This window comes from Miscanthus floridulus, chromosome 19 (genome assembly GCF_019320115.1).
Source record: "Miscanthus floridulus cultivar M001 chromosome 19, ASM1932011v1, whole genome shotgun sequence".
Classification (NCBI taxonomy): Eukaryota; Viridiplantae; Streptophyta; class Magnoliopsida; order Poales; family Poaceae; genus Miscanthus; species Miscanthus floridulus.
In genome coordinates, this window is record NC_089598.1 from 77,078,836 (window position 1) to 77,099,914 (window position 21,079).

General features: G+C 44.4%; 1 protein-coding gene across 4 annotated transcripts; it reads right to left on the minus strand.

Moving 5' to 3' along the window:
• Positions 1–4,076: 4,076 nt before the first annotated feature.
• Positions 4,077–10,381, minus strand: LOC136529373 (nuclear poly(A) polymerase 4-like). 4 transcript variants are annotated; one of them, XM_066522448.1, is made up of 12 exons: positions 9,569–10,381; positions 9,350–9,427; positions 9,160–9,267; positions 8,075–8,137; positions 7,828–7,989; positions 6,911–7,024; positions 6,750–6,812; positions 6,344–6,673; positions 6,101–6,265; positions 4,861–5,727; positions 4,697–4,733; positions 4,077–4,599 (listed from the first exon to the last, which is right to left on the minus strand). In XM_066522448.1, exons 1-11 carry the CDS (start codon positions 9,671–9,673, stop codon positions 4,728–4,730), a joined length of 2,061 nt encoding a protein of 686 aa, XP_066378545.1. In that variant the 5' UTR covers positions 9,674–10,381; the 3' UTR covers positions 4,077–4,599; positions 4,697–4,727. The 4 variants fall into 4 exon arrangements, with proteins under 4 accessions (XP_066378545.1, XP_066378543.1, XP_066378544.1 ...); XM_066522446.1 differs by having other exon boundaries at positions 4,697–4,773; XM_066522447.1 differs by having other exon boundaries at positions 4,077–4,733.
• Positions 10,382–21,079: the final 10,698 nt, after the last annotated feature.

Consider the following 21,079-nt stretch of genomic DNA (forward strand, 5'->3'; position numbering starts at 1 on the left):
AGTGGAGGTACTTGTAGACCGCCTCTTCTTCGTCGATGGTGATGCCGTGGCTCCTCAGCTTGCTGATGAGCGTCTGCAGGCAGAGGGACAAATCCTCTACCGCTTCACCATCCTTGAACTTGAGGTTGGCGTACTCCTGCTTCAGAAGCTAGGTCGTCGCCTTCTTTGCGCGGTTGGACCCGACGCGCATTGCCGCAATGGCCTCCTACGCCTCCTTAGCAGAGCTCTTCGCTCCCCAACGGCTCCCTATACTCCGCTGGCACAACAGCAAGGATAGCCTCCAACGCTGACATGTCGTCTTCTTCGTTGTCGGTGCCCTTGTCAACAGCATTCCAGAGCCGTCGGACTCTGAGCTTGACCTTCATGGTCACCGACCACTCGACATAGTTGATGCGAGTCAGCGTCGGCCAACTGGTGCCGCTGACCTCCCGCACCGTGCGCATAACGACCTCCTGTCGTGGCTGGGCAGCCACAGCAGCACCGCTGCTATCGCCCATCTCCAAACCGTCCGTCATCGTCAGCGGTTAGTCCGGCGACAATGCTTGTACGGCTCTGATACCACTGGTTAGACCCGTACCGGAGATCCTGGGGTCTATCAATTATGACGTACATTCTAATCAGCAATTTCTTAAACGAACGGGGTGCTTTTATTGATAGCACAATCAATGAATCAAACAACATATGGTGTCAGCGGGGAGAACCGGAGAAGCATTCAGAAATTTCAGATGATATTCTCCACAACTAATTAGCCGCCGAGAGATCTAGAGAGCTCCATTGTCACTGTCAGATGATTAATTTCCAATTTCCTCGACTGGAAAGCGTAGCCACACCAGTGTTTCTTGAATCCTTTTTTTCTCACAGAGTACAAGTTGAAAGACTTGATATCTGATTATGTCTTTCATTCTCTACACTCCCCCTCCAATATTATAAGTCATTTCACGTTTGTTCTAAATCAATTTTCTTTAATTTTAGCCAAGTTTTTGAAATATATATATATATATATATATATATATATATATATATATATTCATATTTACAAGTTCAAATAATAGAACAATGAAGACATATTTTATACAAAGTTGGTAGATATTTGTATATGTTTTCTATAAACTAGCAAACGTACTCGTATGCTACAACAAAACATATACCTTATCGCACAATCACCTGAATGACTTAGGGTTCGGCGATTTATGTAACTGTTCTAATACATACTCTCTCTGTCTTTGATTAAATATATTTCTAGAGTTGTCTTAAGTCAAACTTTTTAAACTTTGACCGGATTTCTAGAAGAAAAACCATCAAAATTTATGACATCAAATTAGCATCATTAGATATACCATAGAATATGTTATAGATGTTGTTACTCTTTTCTATAAAGTTAGTTAAATTTAAGACATATAGCTTGACGTGCACGGATTCTATGAATTGATCTATTTGGGGACTGAGGGGTATTGAAATCGGCCTTTGTACCATCTATGGACGCACAAACGTGCATGGTTCTAATTCATATGAGCACATGTCGTAGTCTAGCCCCAGACGAGACAAGAAAGACGCAAGGGCATTGTGGGAAGTAAAAGGACTAATGGAAAAATCTATTCGCTATTTAATATTATGTACTCCCTCAGTCCCAAAGTAAACACACATCACGCTTCTCGAGAAATTAAATCTTTTAAATTTTGACTAAATATATATATAAATATACTAACATTTGTGGTGTATGGTAAGTACCATTACATTAAACGATGGAATATGATTCCATAACAAACTTATTTGGACAAACAAATGTTGATATGATTCTTTATATTTCTAGTCAAACTTAAAAAAAGTTTGACTCCTTAAGAAATGAGATGTGCATTTATTATAGATCGGAGGGTGTATATAGGTATTGACTTGATCAAAATGAAAAAAAAACTTGGAACAAAACTAAAGTGATATATAATTTAATAGTGAAATGCGCAGTGGGTCTTTGGTTTCCCGCATTCTCATTTTCTCATTCAACTTTTCAAGTGGTTCATTCTAAACTCACTTTGGGTCCAATTATGGACCTGAATTGGCTCCAAATGAACAACTTGAAAAGTTGGAAGGACCTGGATTCAGAGTTTATGGATCCAAACGATGATACATGAAAAAGTTTAGAGACCAATGATACATCTCACTCTCCTTCACTCCAGATCTGGCAGTGCACTGGTAGGGCCCCCACGACGGCCGCCCACCAATGCGGTGGCGTATTAAACAAATTGTGTGCAAATGTAAACTCATTATTGAAACAATGTGGCTCGGTATTCAATTAACTAGCAAACAATGTCACTCAGTTTTCAAACAAAGAGCTCCTCCTTGAACTTGGAGAACCAGCTCTGAGACACCTTGGGCTGTTTGTGGTTGATAGATACAGGGTCTGTTTGGTTCGCTTTCAAATTATGCCAAGTCAAAGATTTGGCAAGCCATAATTTGACTGTTATTTGGTTTGCTGGGCATGGTTAGTTGATAGCCAAATTTTGGTTGCCAAAACTTGGGCAAGCCAAGTTTTTGGCCTCTATTTGGTTGGTTATCAAAATTTATCAATACCTCACATTTAGTTTGCCAAATCTGTGGCAAATACTTTTGCCCAACTTTTAACAACTTTTTGTTGCCAAATTATTGGCTTGGCAAATTTTGGAAGCCAACCAATCAGACCCGCTATATCAAAACTTGCCAACCTCTTACATTAGCTTACCAAATCTATGGTAAAATTTTATGTCTAATTTTTACCACCCAAATCTTTAGCACGGCAAATTTTAGTCGCAAACCAAGTAAGCCCATAAAGATTTATCTTTTGGTCCTTCAATTCTATTCAGAAAGTGAGATCTATACTATGAGGAAAAAGCCCATAGATTTATTATTTATAAATCTATAGCTAAGTAATAAATTATAACTGAGTTATACATGATCCAATGAGTATAAAATTTTTACTAAAATTCAAGCATATAATAATTAGCCCACCATAAAAATTTCACCACAATTGGATCATAGAAACTGTAGCTATGAATGAATTATAGAAAAACATAGATCTAAAGCTACAACAAAAAAATTATACTAAAGCATATCATATTATATGTTCACTGTGTACTCATGTGGAGTCCAACAAAATTTGATTTTTTATTTTATAATTTTTTTATAATTTATTATGATTTTTCAAAGATTTAACCAAAATAAATAAAAAAGAAAAAGATAAAACCGTCTTTGAAAACTGCTTATAACCGGTCATGGAGGTAAAACGAACGGTTTTAAAATTTCAGGAGGTGGTTTAGCCGGTTTTAGAGTTTAGAAATGAAAAGTAGACTTTCGTAAAAGTTGAGAGAGATAATGTAGACTTCTCTGCCGATCATGCTCAAAGTACGGGACGGGTCCAAAGTAGAGCTCCGGGACGGGTCCAAAGTAAAGAATGATCCAGAACCGGGCCTACCTAGACGGGCCCAATGTAAAGCACGATACACAAACGGGCCTGACTGTCAAATAAACAGATAGCCCATGTTTACCTAGACGGGCCTGACTGTCAAATAAATAGATAGCCCATGTTTACCTAGACTGGCCCAAGGTAAAGAACGATCCACAGATGGGCCTGACTGTGAAGTAAACAAATAGCCCATGTTTGGATCCATTCTATTCTAGCACCAAACATTACTAGTGGATCCAAATTAATACTAGGAGCTGCTAACGTTTATATGTACCTCCAACTCATTATCAGCTAAAAACTAGCAACTATTAACTATTACCTAGCTAATTTTTAGTACTAGTGGATCCAAACAGACCCTATGTTGGCATTGCCCTTTGCCAGATCTGTTATTTGGAAGATTTAATGTGATCGTGCCCGACACAATGCACAATTTATGTGGGCCCGGTAGACAATGCAAAATCTATGTATCAGACAAAGTGAGAAGGGAAACAAAAGAGATACAAAAGATCACTTTATTAGTACTCCTATTTAAGAAAACCAAGTGCTATCCGTATCATCATGTGTGTTTAGACGACAGATTGCAATCCGTATCACCGCTGGCTACTGATTGCTCACAAATCTTTCGTTCCAATGAGAGCACCAAGACAGAAAATGTGACCTTTATTATAACTCATCAGAATCATCACATGAATGGTACCACTAGCACACAAGAAACAGTTAAAAATCTTATATTACAAAGGAGGGGTACAAACGGGCCCCACGGAACACAGCATCTCATCTAGTTCTATTCTAGACCTACAGCATGGCAGGGGCATCTCAGAATCAAACAAGTCAACTCAGGGAAGCCCGCTGTAGCTCAGTTCATACACAAGAGCCAGCTGCTCGACAAGTAAAAACCGAAAACTGAAGGTCCATGCTCATCTAGAGTGTACCAGCAAGACATGATATTCGACCATGCCCTTCCACGAAATCTTCGTTGTTTTTTGCCATGCCGTTGCAAGGCATGATTTTCGACCATCTCCCATCAGAGAAACCCCCGCAATTGCAAATCTGTGTCCAGAAGGAAACTTGTGAGTTGAGCTACTTACCATTCCATCCAGCAAGGGGTAGAACTTGTCCATCTCTACACCATTTTTCCCCAATCTTGTGCGTTGATGCCACTAACCCTGCCATAAAGTAGCAGACAAATACCAAACAGTCGAGTATAAAGAAAACAGAGCAATGTAGATACTGAATGCACAAGGGTTGAGTTCAAGACCATGCCTCAGTGACGACTTCCATGATGTATCCTTGTTCATACCTGCATCAGCTTAAGAAACCACTTCAATCCTATGGTTTGGCTTTTATGCATCAAAAAAGTTAAATAAGAATGTTCAGATCATGTTAGACAGCACAAAAACAGGAGCAGTGTGCACCAGAAGCATCACCTCTAACTCTTCTGGAAGGCCACCTTGAGTAACTCCATTCCCGCCAAAATGAACATTTTCAGCAAGGACATCCTTTTCCATACTCTCCACCAATTCAGCACTGTTGTTGCTCCCCAACCTTTCACTTCCAACTAGCTCTGATACAACTTTCTCAGCTACGCGCTTCAAAGTTGTGCACACTGCTACAGTTGGAGTGGTGCATTTCTCAACAAGAGGAACATGTTTACTAACTGCATCACCAGAACACACTGCTCCTATTGTCGTACACCTAGGGGCAGACACAATGGTATCTGGGCTTCTCTCTGATGCCTGAGGTGAAGCCGGACTACCACCACTTGCATCACTAGGAGCCCTTTTTATTTGGTTGTTACATCTAGTCTCATCGCCAGTGCTCCCAGATTGAGGTGAATTTTTTGGATGAACTGGGCTGACCGATGACCTCTTAGCAGACCTGCTGGGTTCAATATCATCAGTTCCAACAGAATCAAGCTTTCTCTTCAGCTGACTGTCCGGAGACCTGGTTGCTGTGCCATCTTCAGTGTCATTTTTATCAGACTGATGGTTCACATGTCTTGAAGGGCGAGGTCTTTTATAACCCTCTGGAAACACATAAGCTGGGATCTGCTTCCTCCGAACATGAGAAACAGCTAACTCCATCCCAGGCTTCCAGAACTTATACAAATTGATGTCATGCCTAAACTCATCCACCGTTCCACGAATATCGAACTGTTGTCCTTCCTGTATTTTCACACCTTCTTTCCTTGATAATCCCATGAAGAAAGCACAATGAGCACACTGCCTAGAAGGGTCTGCATACTCATGTGGGTACGGATGACACTGTAGCATTCCATATGTATCACGTTCAATCTGTTTACAACCGACAAGAAATTATCTTAGTTCAGCACATGACAAATTAACAGCAACAGCATTAAAATTAGACACAATCATGGGACTGATTGACAGAAACAATGACACCACCTTGATAAAAAACTATGCAACAGCATTAAAATTAGACACAAAATCATCGGACTGACTGACAGAAACAATGACACCACCTTGATAAAAAACTATCTTACTAGGGGTGACTAACAATCAAAATAGCAACTGAATCAAACAGTGAAAAACTAACAGTGGCTTACCAACATGTTTCCTACCACCTCTGGTACCACAAAACAAGCAGCAAGCTAGCAAGTTGACTAAGCTTGTATGATGCAACCGATATAACATACGAGCACATTACCTTCAAAGTTAGTTGCCGCAATCGAGATTCAACCCATCCTTTCCAAAGTCTAAGGTCTTCATCATCCTCGGCGATGATGTCAACCTGTAGATAATTCTTGTATGCTTCGAAAAATTGAAAAGGCTCAAACAGAGCAGACCAGCTGGCCTTATTCATTTCAATTTCCTGAACCAGAGGGCATACAATACATGGTCAGCGTAAGTATTTATGAAATAGTAACTTCAGTGGTGCAAAGAAGATTACCTGGCAAATTTTATTACCAAACTGGAATTGTTCCATCATAACCCTCAGCGTGCTTGTGGAAACATTATAGCTCGAGTTCATGCACGGGTATGCAGGGGTTATAATGGGCATATGATGACATCTATCTCGAGGATTTTTGCGTGGATCCCAAACGGGGAAACCAACTTCATCCTCTTCTATGGAACAAAGCATAACCGGATTTGGCCACTGCCATTGTGTAAAAACTCTAAAAAACCGTGAGACCAGCATACTTGGCACAGCATTGGGATAGAGCTGGCAGACACGTGCAACCAGTAAAGCCCAGTTGACACCACCAAGAAAACCAGTAACCTGGCAAAACGAATGATTGGATATCATAGCAAGTTGAAGAGGAAGTTAGCCAAGCGTACTTGTGACAAAAACTTACATTAGAGTAAACACCTCTTCTTTTTGCCCAGTACTTCAAACATCTTAATGTCGTGCGAAAATTCTGTAAGAAAAGACGCATAGAATTAGAACGTTCAGATATTTTAGAGGTAACAGACAGTTGAGAAAACGAAACATGCGTATCTGATTCCTCAAGTCAACCTCAATATTTGGAACAAGTCTAATGATTTGATCCGCTACTCTGCACCCATTAAGACTACGGACAGTAGCTTCATCGACGTCATAAAGGACTGATCCTTGCGAGATATCCAAGTCCTGCAGTAGCAAGTTAACTAGATATGTATCTCTTGGAACAAAATGGCATAATACAGCATTGATGCAGGACCCCACATGTAAACCTTCATGCATAAATTTAAGGACACGACAAAGAAACTAAAGATTTGGTGAAATCAACAGCAGAGGGAATTCTGCATTGATTGATGTCTGTAAAATTAACCCGTTTGTCCCAATGAATCAAGGCTGATAGTGAAGAACTTGTAAATAAATGCATCTCAAAGTCACAAAAATAGCATTGCAAAAAAAACAAAGTTCAGGAATATCGAGAATAAAATGTTCACACTAGATACCTCACTACAGCAGAGAAGCAGAAGGCAGTGCAACCAGGGGTAACAAAACGATAAAATTTACCAGGATGGCTACAAAATATATAGATGGAAGGCATTCTAACAAATTATAAAAGTTTTGGTAGCAACAGTCAGATTGTTACCAAAATACAAGTAATCTGCAACTTTAAAACTGAAGCAAAAGACTGATTTTGTATTGCAAGCACAGGCCCATAAGATAGAACCTCTGACACAACTAAGACACCAAGTGAGTCATAAAAATTCCTCATCAAATGTATATTAACCTAAAGCAGGAACGACACCTGTAGACATAAACAAAACACTGCCATGTACCATGTTTAATACAAAAGGCTGTATTCTGTGTCACACTAAAAGAACAGCTGAAAATAAAAAATCTTTATGATACAAGTTCAAATACCTCATGAAATAAGCTATGTCTAAGTTGAACAGATAAACAATTGATTAACTGGGGGAAACATCTAGTAAGAAACTTACAGCTGGTACTACTAAGAGGGAGACACTAGCATAAAGAAGGTCCATAGATATTCCATGGAACTTAAATTTCATAACAGGGACATGTGCATCAGGTACAGGCTGCAGCTCGGTCACATCCTCTGTTTGTGCTAATATCCCATGCAGTACAATAAAAAAATCTTCCTGACAACAGAATCATATGTTAGTAAAATCCTGTCTCTAATATATAAACCACACCAAATATGTAACAGAACAAAAAAAAAATCACCTCACGGTTCACATATGAAGGTCCAACACAGAGTGTATCAATATCAGCTCCAGGTCCATGAACCTACAAAGGTGAAATAAAAAGCAAAAACAAATTACTATGTGAAAAATAAAGTATAAGAAATTCTTCACAAAGAAGGATTACAGATCCACGTAATTTATATATTTTCTACAGACAGCCTTGTGATCAGAAGCATCATGAAAATCCAAATATCAAACTACAAGCCTGATTTTAACCAGAACTAGGCCGATGGCCTAATCATGTAGTTACTAGCTTGATAATCCTGTGTTTCTGGTTCATTTCGTTTGGTGGTTTGTTCTTTACATTACACACGTATAAAATCCCACAAGATTTGTGTTTGTGTGGCCTAATACTTGTTAGAATCACAAGGTTACACCAGAACTTTAAATCACCTATTACTGGCTAGTATGGTACCTACCAGCCACTAGAAGCAGACACCAGAAATTAATGGCCTGTTACCACTTGTTATTATGTCTCTGACAGCAGCATGACTACCTCCAAAAGATTCAGCTTGGATCCAGATTCTAATTGACAGCAACGTTACACAACAAAGTGATATGACATATGGTCATCAAGGTATCTATACAAACCAGCCTAGCGGCCACCATGTGTGAGCATGGCCATTAAACTCGAACTAGCCAATGATGAATGTGGAACATTATTGTGCAAGAAGCAAAAATGCCTCATCTCACCCACATTTCCCTGTGGAATGCATATTCCAAAACCATTGTTGTTGCTACTTATATTCCAGTAATCCAGTAATGTTCCAAGTTTCACTAAAACAAAGTGCATCTTGTATGATGCTGTTGATCATACACTATCGCAACTAGTCCTTCCATTGTTGTATTTTAATAGGACACGAACACTGTTAAAGGAGCATCAAAACTATATATATATATATATATATATATATATATATATACACACACACACACACTATCGCAAGTACAAAGACTATCTAAACTGTACACATCAGTCCATCATGAGTCCACTAATGAATGAATAAAAGATGGGTGGCAGAGCAAAACAGGCGCAACTAGTAAAAGGGAAGTGGTAGAAATTACCCCAAGACGGTATGAGCCAAAGGTGAAGAGTACAGCATTTGCCTCTTCAACCATTTGATCAGTATATCCTCTCTGACTAGTCAATTGCTTCACCCAGTCTTTTACAATCTGCAAATGCCAAAAGAGCATGTTTAGAGAAGGATAATGCTGTGTTGAGCATAAGAACACGTGTGGCAACAAGAGTAGCTACCTGGTCAAGTTTCCCCAGCACCTCCTCCCGCCTAGCAGATTCGTCAGGGCTCTCATAGAGACCCGCCTCGACCAAAAACTGCAAATCAACAACAGAAAAACAGTAATTACATGGTACAGTATCAGTCCGGCAAAAACTGTAGTTAGATAGTACAATATCAGTCGGGCAAAAGAATTGAGACAATACTGGTAACATGAAACTAATAAATCAATTACAAACCTTCTCTAGTTCCGCCGTCCTCTGGAGGTCGGCCTCCACCGGCCCGAGCAACGACAAGGGCTTGGTTATTCCGTACTGTTTCGGGGGATCAGAGCCGCTGGCCATGGAACCAACGGCACGAGAACACTAAATCAAGTCCTCCTCGGGAGACGCGGCACGGCAAACAAACGAGAGCCCCCAACACGAGGCCGCCGCCCTGAAGGAACAGGATAGGGTAACTAGAGCGGATCGGCCGCCGGAAACCCCGAAAAAATCACGGCAACTCACAGCCGCGCCGCCACAAAATCACTTTCACGCGGAGAACGGGCGCTACACGACCTCTTCCCGGGCTCAATCTGGAGCGCCCGATCCCTTATATCTGCTGCTGAGCACGGCGACTCCGACTAGGATTACGCAAAGGTAACCACCGCCTGGCACACGGATCCGGACACTGCCCGGGCCCGGAAACCCCTCGCCGCAGAGAGACTCGAGAGCCCGAGTCCGAAATCCCCCCGCAGGACCTTCCCGGACTGCGCCGCCGGGACGGGACGGGTCGGATCAGATCAGGCCGGCCGAGGCGCGGCCGGAGAGGACCATCCAATCCAGATCCCCCTTCCCCGCGCGGATCCGGCGATCCGCCGCCCCGCGTCGGCGGGGAAGAGAGAGAGAGAGAGAGACTGCGCGTCGGCGGGGTGGGCCGTGGGGCGGCGGCGGGGGTAGGGGCAGGAGAGAGAGAGGGGCGGCGAATAGGTAGGGGAAGGAGGGGGGAGGGAGTAGAGAGAGAAAGCGGAGCGCGTGCGTTCGCTATCCGTCCGTCTATTTCCTTTCGGGGGGCGGTGGACGCAGATTTTTTTTCGCCGGGAGAGGGATTAATCGAATATTTGGTCGCGTTGAACGGGGTGGCCGGGTGGTCGGTGTATATAATTATTTTAATTAATTAATTAAGATAATAGCTAATGGCATCGGGTTAACGCGGCGGGAGAGGGGGCCGGCCCGTGTTGTATTCGTCGGCGCCGCGGCGTAGGCCACGCGGTGGAGGAGAGAAACGCGCAGGAATCGGCGGAGTTTTTTTTTATTTTTAATACTTTTTCAAAACTATTTTTAAATGTTTAATTTTTTTAAAAACTAACGCTTTTGGCCGCGACTGTTCGCATCACAGCCACCGCCGTGGCAGTCTGCCGCGATGCTAACCAGTGACGTGGTCGGACTGTCGCGCCACCGGTCAGGGCGCGGGGCTGACGCGCCACGCATCACAGCCCGGCAGCCTCTTGTAGAGGCCTGCGGCCCGGCCTTGCTTCCCTTCCTCTCTCTATCTTACTCATCCCATTTTGAACCAGTTGGAGAGAGGAGCCTTCGCCCACCGCCACGCCGCGCCCGCCGCCTCCCTCCCTCACTCCCCGCTGCCGCGCCGCCCCTCCCTCTCTCCCCACTGCCGTGTGCCCCTCCCCGTTGCCGGCACGGGCGCCACTCCCTGTGACGCCTCCTCCCTCTCTCCCTCTCTTCCTATCCTCTCCCTCCCATGCCACCCCTGTCCTTAACCCTCCTCCAACTTTGGACGCAGAAGAAGCCCTTCACCGGTCGCTAGGAGAAGCCCGCTGCCGGCAGGCCATTGCCGTCGCCGGCAAGCTTGTCGCCTTAGGTGGATTGGGGTGAGCCCCAATCTCCCGTTGTGGTTTGTCGAGGTAATCCTCTTGTGCACTTGCTCCTTCAATAAAATTATTGTTAGCTAGGGTTAGAATTCAAAATTAGTTTGACCGAATAATGATTTCTATAATTAGTCAATAAAGTTAGTAAAGTTAGCTAGATAGGTATAGTTAGTGAAGTTAGTTAGTATAGTTGGTTAATACAGTTAGTATGGGTACTAATATTAGTTTAGTTAGTGTATTTAGTATAGTTAGTTAGGTAGTGTTTGGTTCTGGGGATAGGGTGGGATGGAGACGGGATGGATCCGCTTTTTCGACTGTTTGGTTGGAAGTCCACAGGAATTGGGATATTCCACCTAGAGCATATCCATGGAATATTCGGTGAAATCGGGACCGTGCCCGTCCCAGAAAAAAACACGGATGGGGACGTCCTCTTGCGACGGCGTGGGATTGCGTTAGCATCTCCAGATGATGGCGAACGGGCGCGTGGCCTCCTCCGGTGCGAGCGAGCTCTGGTCGGGCGCTCGCGAGGCCACCTCCGGGCTCCGGCGCGGCGTGGCGCGGCCCTAGCTCGTGGAGCTCCGGTGCGGCACAGCACAGCCCAGCTCGTGGAGCTCCGGTGCGGCCCCAGCTCCGGCGCGTGGGCGAGTCCGACGAGCAGCAGCCATGGCGCGTGCGAGCATGAGGGAGTCCGACGAGCAGTAGCCATGGAGCGTACGAGCGTGGGGGAGTCCGACGAGCAACAGTAGCCATAGCGCGTGCGAGCATGGGGGAAGCCATGGCCTAGGCGAGCATGGAAGGGACCCATCGAGCGGCGGCCGTGGCGCTTGCGTGCGAGCGTCGGGAGGCTATCACGGGAAAGAAGATAAGGCATCACGCTTGGAAAGAAGATAAGGGAGTATAAGAAATAAAAAATTAAAAAGATTATGACAAGTGGGTCCCACTAAACAGTAACTAACGACATCAAATTCACCCTCCATCCCATTCCTATTTATCCCTTCAACCAAACACAAAATGGGTTGATCCCGTCCTTGTCAACCAAATAGAAAATGGAGTCGTCCCGTCCCCGTCCCGTCCCAGAAATCAGAGACAGAACCGTCTCACTCCACTTTGACTCCCAACCAAATGCTACCTTAGTATAGTGAGTTAGAATTATTGTTATAGGTATTAATATTATATTAGTTAGTTTTCTTAGTATAGGTATTAATACTAGATTAGTTAGTAGGCACAACGATTTGGACGACTTGATGAAGTTTCTTGAAATGCTTTTGTAGATGGATTATTGTGTCAGAGTTTTTTATGGAGTAAGTGTTAGGAGAGAAGATGGTATGTTTGAAGATATGAAAGAAGAATTGGAATGGTTTGTACGATCTTTGTGTCCATTTGAAGGTAAAGTTTGGCGGTGATTTCACACTGAAGGGGAGGTTTGATAGTGGAAAGACTAGGGCACACTACGTGCTGATGTCCTTGCGCGACCATGCTCATTGCACCTCCAGCCACTTAATGCCGGTAATGCTGCAGATCCCGACGGTGACGATCCTAAAGGTCCCCAAGCATTCACAAGAGCACTCCGAACACTCCAGTGGCCTCGTGGTTTTCAAAATCACTGGGGTCGAGCCCTACGAGGGGCGGATGAACCCCACATAGTGGCTACAAGCTTTATGCCACCGCTGTGCACGCCGCCAGGGGGATACCAGTGTCATGAAAGTAAACACACACAAATACATAACAGTGTATCACACATAAAAACCAAATATAATAGAATACTAAGCTCTCCCTAAGTCGCTCCCCTTAGTCTAACATACTCGATCCCTCTTCCCCTTTGGCGTCAAACACCAAAACCTAAGGGTCGGTCGGCGGGGCTGCAGCGGACGAGTCGGGCGCTGAGGTACGAGGAGCGAGCTAGAACTATGTGCCATCATCATCTGACCATGAGCTCTGAGTTGTCTGACCCTGTGTAGCTGGAAGCGATGCTGAAGCGGTCTAGGTCGGATCAGGGACTAGAGCGGCCGTAGACTGTGCAGGTATCACTGAAGTAGGCGGCTCTAATGATGCAACAGAAGAAGGGAGCGTCTCTGTAGTCCTGGTAATAGGTGCAACTGTAGAAGGACCTGGGACATGTAAATATGATGGAGTAGGCTGCCCTGTCAACTCACTGAAAGTCGCTCCAAGGCTCCTAGAGACTGAGGTATCTAGCACTAGTAGCGAAGAAGTCTGAGCTGGTGTGAAGCCCGTTTGAAAAGGTGTGAACTATGGGGCTAGCACTGGTGAGGCAAACCACTAGGACACCTACTCTGTAGGTGAAGCAACTATGCTGGTGGTTGTCCCTAACTCTGAAGCCCACTAGGCTATAATGCTGGAGTCATAGAAGTGGTGGCAGGCTGACCAAGCTAGGGTGAAGGTTGTGGCCGTGGAGCCCCAATAGCTGTCACAACATGCTGCATAAACCCCAGTAGCTGCTGCTGCATGAGAAGCTGCTGATTATGCCTGGCCTGCTACTGCTGTTGTATAGCCTGCTGCTGCTGCTAGATCGGCTACTGCTATCGTTGGAACTCATACTGCCTAGTCTGAAACTGTGCAAAAGTGGCAGCTGTCTCATGAGCTTGGCGAGCCTGATCCCGCCTCATCCGCTCAAGTATGGCAAGTAGAGCGGGGTCTGTCTGTGGTGCAGGTGGAGCTGAACTAGAGCTACTGGCCTCATAGTCATGTCGTCGTGGAGGCATCTGAGGAATAGGCTGGTAGTCATCATCTGAGCTATCACTGGGGTCGCTCACGACAATCCCCTCCTGCTGAGCATCAAGCTCCTCCTCCTCTGTAGCTGCTATGCCCCTGATGGTCTCATCCTACTGAGCTGTAGTCTCTGGCACCTCTGGACGTCGACTCGGCTGGCTAGGTGTCCTCACTGCACTATGACGAATCATCTGAGTCATGTTGTATGTAGGGAATTTTGTAGTAGCACCACTATACTCTGCCAGCATCTCTGGTGGCCTCACAGTAACTGCCCTGTGGATCAGGAATGTAATCCAGTGAGCATATGACAGCTGCCTATGACCTCTGAATCCCTCTGCAATAGTATCCTCCATCTCTAATAGAAGGAGATCCTAAATATCAAACATTGTTTGTTGCATCAAAGAGTTCAGTAACCATAACTGTATACGAGTCAAGCCCTCGCGATACCCCATCCTCGGAAGCAGTGTCCTCCTCATAATAGCATCCGGCACTCTAGCTGTAGGAGTGAGATCACTAGGTGTCCTGCTCGACCTCTCGCCGAATGGCTCTGTAAAGCAATGGTGGACTAGATCTGTAGGGGGCACAAGACCGCCGTGAGAGCGTCTGGGAGGCGTTGTCTGTCCATAGCAAACCTCATGTAGCCGGATGGGCTGCTCCTAAAGTCTGAGTATCTCTCTGACCCTAGTGCTCATCAGCCTGTAATCTCTGCCTCTGAAAGCAAAGTGAATGAATCTGTGTTGCGGGTCAATCTAAAGTGTAGCATAGAATTGACGGACTCAAGATGGAACATATAAGCTTGTCCGTCCAAGTAAATCTGTCAGCCCTGGTAGGTAAGATAGATAAGGGCGAATATGCTCTCCAGCTACTGCTACAATGGTCTCAATGTTGCACACCTTCTGAGATCTGAATACTGCCCCACTGTTAAGATATGCATTATAAAAATCTTCCTGCAGAGGTGTGTAGAAACCCTCTGAAGCACGCTCATCCCGCCTCGGCGGGAACCACTGCTCAAAGTCCACAAATCTGAGCTGCTGAACCTGCTTGGCCGTGGCGGCCCTCAAATCCAAGTGAGTCACTGAAGGCGGACCCTATGGTTTAGGCGGTGGACGTGAACCCCTCCACTGTGTCTCTGACCTCGGTGTGACTAGAGCATAGGTATGACCAGAGCAAAGAAGCTATGGCTACGGTGCTTGCTCTGTCTCCCCAGCCTGCTCTCCCTCCTGAGTCTGCTCTGCTGGGTATGGCTGCTGCTGAGGCTCCCCCTGAGACTGACTCTCATCAATAGCGACACGTCATCCTCCAACCATGAGAGTCCTAGCTGGACCACCATGATGGCGCTCACCTGCTCAAGTGCAGCCCTCGTAGATGGAGAAAGCTGATCTGTAATAACAACACCACTCCGAGCACCTCCTCTCTCTGCGCGCTCTGTGGCCTCTACAACTACGGCTACTCTCGTTGTATCTGCATCAGGGTACTTGTGCTTCCTCGTTGCTAGCTTCTTCGTCATCTTGCCTTTTGCATCTGTAGGCAAGCGAGGTGGGGGCCTTGGATCCTCATCATCGGGACTACCTCCGACATTCCTGACATGAGCCATATGACGAAGCTGAGAAGAACAACTGCCGCTGACAAGGATCAACTGCCAACTGTCACTTTCGAGGCTTGGCCTCGATCCATACTCGTGAGCTTGGCTCCGAGTTAACTGACAACTGCCAATAGGACCACAACAGCACCGACTCGCTACACGATAGAATAGATAGGATATACAAATAAATATAATATATCTAGAGAAACAAAACCCTAAGAAAGCAAGCAATGGATATGAATTTGGAAACGAGGGCTTGCTAACTTAAGAACCGGTGAATCGACGAGAAGAGGAACGAATCGAGGAACCACTGGGTCGGCAACTGAATGGCTAGGGTTAGGGTTGCGGCGAAGTTTGGTGGCCGAGCAATGTAATGAGGGCACGAGCATGGGCGGCGGCACTAGAGCTAGGGCACGGGAGTAGAACACACGGCGTCGGCGCTGGTGCACGGGGGCGGTGCTGGTGAGGCGGCGTTGCTGCTGTGGGAGCTCGGCAGCATGCGGAGCAGTGTGGGCTAGCGGCATGGAGCAGACGATGGGCGCAGGCACGAGACGGCGAGGTGCGGTGTGGTGGTGAGCGAGCACGCTGCAGTGGTGCGGCGCGGTGGCGTACAGCAGCGCACAGCTCGAGAGGGTGTGGTACGGCGCGGTGGCACGCGTGCGTGGCTGTGGGTAGACAGTGGTGCAGCACAACGGTGTGGGAGGCAACGTAGCGGGCGGCGGCGTTGGCGTGAATTCGGTGGCTAGGGTCCGGGCTAAAGAGGCACGGCGTGATTTATGGGGGCCCCCGACAGGATAGATAAGGAAACAGAGAAGAAACCGGATCCCGTACATTTTCTACTGACCGGACGCTCCGGTGGCAGCGACCGGACACTGCCACCTAGCATCCAGTCGATTCCAGAGAGGTCCAAAACCCTTGGAATCACGATCGGACACGTCCAGTGAACGCCGACCGGACGCAGGCAGAGTCTGGTGCAAGCAGTCTCCTTTATCTTCGATCGTCCATACGTTGGATCGCCATCTGACCAGATGCTGCGAAAGCACTGTTTCAGCGTCCGGTCACTCCTTCTCCGCAGTAGTTCACCTCTTGTGAAATGACCGAATGCTGGACATCAGAGCTCGGTGCAGCATCTGATCACTCTTTTTCCAGCAAATCATCAAAGTCCTTCGTGCTGCCTGTTCCTAATAAGTCCTAACTTCAATAAGATCCAGATAAGCACTAATTGGGACTGATGTGAGTGACCTCTCTCAAACCCTCAAATTTTTCAAAATATTTTACCTTAGGCTATAATTCTTTTTAAGAAAGTAGACAATAAGAGGGTAATTTAAGATAAACGACGAAGCAACATTCATGCATATGCAATGCAGTACTTGAAAGTAAATCTAGTTGCTTGTCAAGTTTGATCCAAGGTTAAGCTTCTTCACACGCTTTTCGGCGGTTATCTTAACCATGTTAGACAAGCCCTATATGAATTACCATAAAAAGTAAATATGTTGTATATTACAATGTAATGCAAGGGACAACACAAGCTCAATTTTTAGTGAAGTTACTAAAATCAAGAACATTGAGCTCATTCCGCAATCGACAAAAAGTCACCTCATCTAGCGGTTTAGTGAAGATATCAATCAATTGATCCTCGGTCCTTACACCTTCTAATGAAATATCATTCTTTGCAAAATGATCTCTAAGAAAGTGATGGCGGATATCTATGTGCTTGGTGCAAGAGTGTTGAACCGGATTATTTGCAAGTTTTACCGCACTTTCATTGTCGCACAAAAGAGGTACTTTTTCTAGAACTATACCATAGTCTATTAAAGTTTGTTTTATATAAAGAATTTGTGCACAACAAGCACCCACGGCAATGTATTCCGCTTCGGCAGTGGACAAAGCCACGCTATTTTGTTTCTTGGAGGACCAAGACACAAGTGATCTACCAAGCAAATGGCACCCTCTGGATGTGCTTTTTCTATCCACTTTGCAACCGACATAGTGCGAATTGGAATAGCCAACTAATTCAAATATAGCTTCTTTGGGATACCAAAGGCCAATGCTTGGTGTGTGCTTAAGATACCTAATGATTCTTTTAACGGCAATCAAATGAGTTTCCTTAGGATTAGCTTGAAATCTAGCACACATACACACACTAAACATGATGTCGGGCCTAGATACGGTTAAATATAACAAGCTACCAATCATAGAGCGGTAGAGAGTTTGATCAACCGTGTTACCTCCCTCATCTAGGTCGAGATGTCCATTAGTTGGCATTGGTGTCTTGATTGGCTTACATTCATCCATCTTGAATCTCTTGAGAAGATCATTTGTATATTTCTCTTGAGAGATGAAAATCCCTTCTCTCATTTGCTTGACTTGAAAACCAAGAAAGAATGTAAGCTCTCCAATCATTGACATCTCGAACTCCTTCAATATCAATTCACCAAACTCTTTGCAAGAATTTTCATTTGATGATCCAAAGATGATATCATCAATATACACTTAACAAATGAAGATGTGTCCATCAAGCTTCCTGGTGAATAGTGTGGTGTCGACCTTCCCAATGATAAAGCTCTTCTCAATGAGGAAGTCCCGAAGGCGCTCATACCAAGCTCTTGGGGCTGGCTTAAGTCCATATAACACCTTGGACAACCTATAGACATGATTAGGGTATCTAGGGTCTTCAAACCCGGGAGGTTGATCAACATAGATTAGTTCATTAATAAAGCCATTTAAAAATACACTTTTCACATCCATTTGATATAGTTTCATGTCATGATGTGATGCATATGCAAGGAGGATACGAATGGCTTCTAGTCTTACAATCGGTGCAAAGGTTTCTCCAAAATCCAAACCTACAACTTGAGAGAACCCCTTTGCAACTAGTCTTGCCTTGTTCCTCACAACAACGCCTTGATCATCTTGCTTGTTGCGAAACACCCACTTTGTTCCAATGACTCTTGCGCCTTTTGGTTGCTCTTCAAGAGTCCAAACTTCATTGCGGGTTAAGTTGTTCAACTCTTCATGCATGACATGTATCCAATCCAGATCTTGAAGAGCTTCTTCTACCTTAGTAGGCTCAAAACAAGAGAGAAAAGTGTGATGTGCAATAAATGAAGCAAGTTTTTGTGAGCGAGTCATTACACCCTTTGATGGACTCCCTATGATGAGATCTTGTGGATGATCTTGTAGTAGAGCTGTGTTTCTTCTATTGACCACTTAAGGAGGAGGTTGTGGAGCATCAACATCTTGTGCTTGTACCACCATTTGATCATGGAAGACATGAGTGTCTTCATTTTCTACTCTCTCATCTTATCTCCATCTTGTGGCATATTTGATGAAGAAGGTGGATCAATCACTTGTACATCATCTTTGTCATCTTTAGGCTTGATATCTCCAACCAGAATGTTCTTTATAGCCTCCCTCAATGGTTCATCACCTACATCATCAAGATTCTCATGTGCTCCTTGGGAGCTGTTAGATTCATCAAATTCCACATCATATGTTTCTTCAACCAAGCCGGTGGTATGATTAAATACTCTATATGCTTTAGACTTTGATGAGCAACCAACAAGAAAACCAATATCACAACGTCTTTGAAACTTCCCTAGGTGTTGCCGCTTCTTGTAGATGTAACATTGCAACCAAACACCCTAAAGAAGGAGATGTCCGGCTTCTTCCCATTGAGCAACTCATAAGGTGTCTTGCCAAGAAACTTTTGAAGGAATAGGTGGTTGGATGCATAGCATATGGTGTTGATAGGTTCTGTCCATAGAGCTTCGGGGGTGTTGTACTCATCTAGCATTGTTCTTGCAAGAGTGATCAATGTCCGGTTCTTTCTCTCAACTACACCATTTTGTTAAGGAGTATATGTTGCGGAGACCTCATGCTTGATCCCAACTTTATCACAATAGGCTTCTATGTTTATGTTGTCAAATTCCTTCCCATTGTCACTTCTAATCTTCTTAAGCTTCACTTCAAACTCATTTTATGCTCTCTTGGCAAACTTCTTGAAGAAAGATCCAACTTTGAATTTGTCATGAAGGAAGAATACCCATGTATATCTTGAATAGTCATCAACAATCACAAGACAATAAAGATTTCCTCCCAAACTCTTCTATGTTGTTGGTCCAAATAAGTCCATGTGAAGGAGTTCTAGCACTCTTGTGGTTGACATGAAAGCTTCTGTTGGATGAGTATTTGCAACTTGCTTGCCGACTTGACATGCACTACAAAGCTTGTCCTTCTCAAACTTCACATCCTTCAACCCTCTCACCAAATCATTCTTCATTAGCTTCTTGAGTGAGCTCATCCCAACATGAGCAAGTCTTCTATGCCATAGCCACCCAAGTATTATTTTGGTGAATAGGCATGTCTTCAAGTTAGCATCTTCGGAGGTGAAATTCACTAAATATAGGTTGTTGTATCTAAATCCTTTGAATATCACTTGATCATCATCCTTCTTAGATACAACAACTTCCTTCTCGGCGAACAAGCATTGAAAGCTAAGATCACACAATTGTCCAACGATAGCAAGTTGAAGCTCAATGAAGCAACATATAGCATATTTGAGATAGAATAATCATTTGATATTGCCACTTTGCTCAATCCTTTAACCTTGACCTTTGAATTATCTCCAAATATGATTCTTTCTTGTCCATCTACTTCTTCATCTAGTGAGGTGAACATACGAGGATCACCGGTCATATGTTGTGTGCAATCACTATCAATAAGCTAATGACTTCCACCGGTCTTGTAGTTCACCTACACACAAGAGATCAAGCTTTAGGAACCCAAACTTATTGAGGGCTCTTCACCTTCTCAACACCAAGTGACTTTGCAACCCAAATTTTCTTAGGCCTATTCTTGTTTGGAGGTCCTAAAAACATAACTTTCATCTTTCTACTAGAATCCTTTCTAAGCATGTAATGAGCATTGAAGGCAAAAGGTATAGCATGCTTAGGGGGTTGTGGTGGTGGAGTTTGGCACTCATGGGTAAAGTGGCCTTCTTGTCCACACTCAAAACACTTCTTTGGCTTTAGCTTTTGTTGTTGTTGAGCTTGAGCCTTCTTCTCTTTGTTTGCCATATACCCAATGCCACTTCTATCCATCTTCATGATGGTGTTCATTAGTAGCTCACTTTGAAGATGCTTACCTCTTGTGAACTTACTCAATCCAATCTTGAGATGCTCTTTCTTCAACTTGAGCTTCTTGTTCTCTTCCTTGAGAGCATCATTATTTTTCTTTTGCTTGAGCTTCTTGTTCTCTTCTTTGAGCTTCTCAATCTCAAGAGTTAAGTCACCATCATGATCACTAGTTTCAAGCACTATAGTGTTGGTGGTCTTGAGCTCTTCAAGATCTTTCTTGAGCTTGTCATTGTCATTCTTGAGCTTGACAAACTCATCATAATCATCGGCCTCAACCACTTGCTTGCCCTTGCTACTAGAACTTTGCTCAATGCTCTCAATGGTCAAATCATCACATGATGTAGTTGAAAGCATCTAGGCCCCTTGTTGGGTTTCGGTGATTAATGACAATACAAGATTACTATAACTAATGTGTGTTTTGCAGAGGCAATTAAGTTAG

Bases quoted from the DNA above. Each gene is read 5' to 3' on its own strand.
- LOC136529373 (XM_066522446.1), bottom strand. From the start codon at position 9,673: ATGGCCAGCGGCTCTGATCCCCCGAAACAGTACGGAATAACCAAGCCC. The intron at 6,813-6,910 runs GTTGACTTGAGG...CTTTTCTTACAG, and splicing joins GACTTGTTCCAAATATTGAG to AATTTTCGCACGACATTAAG. The intron at 6,674-6,749 runs GTAAGTTTTTGT...TCGTTTTGCCAG, and splicing joins GAAGAGGTGTTTACTCTAAT to GTTACTGGTTTTCTTGGTGG.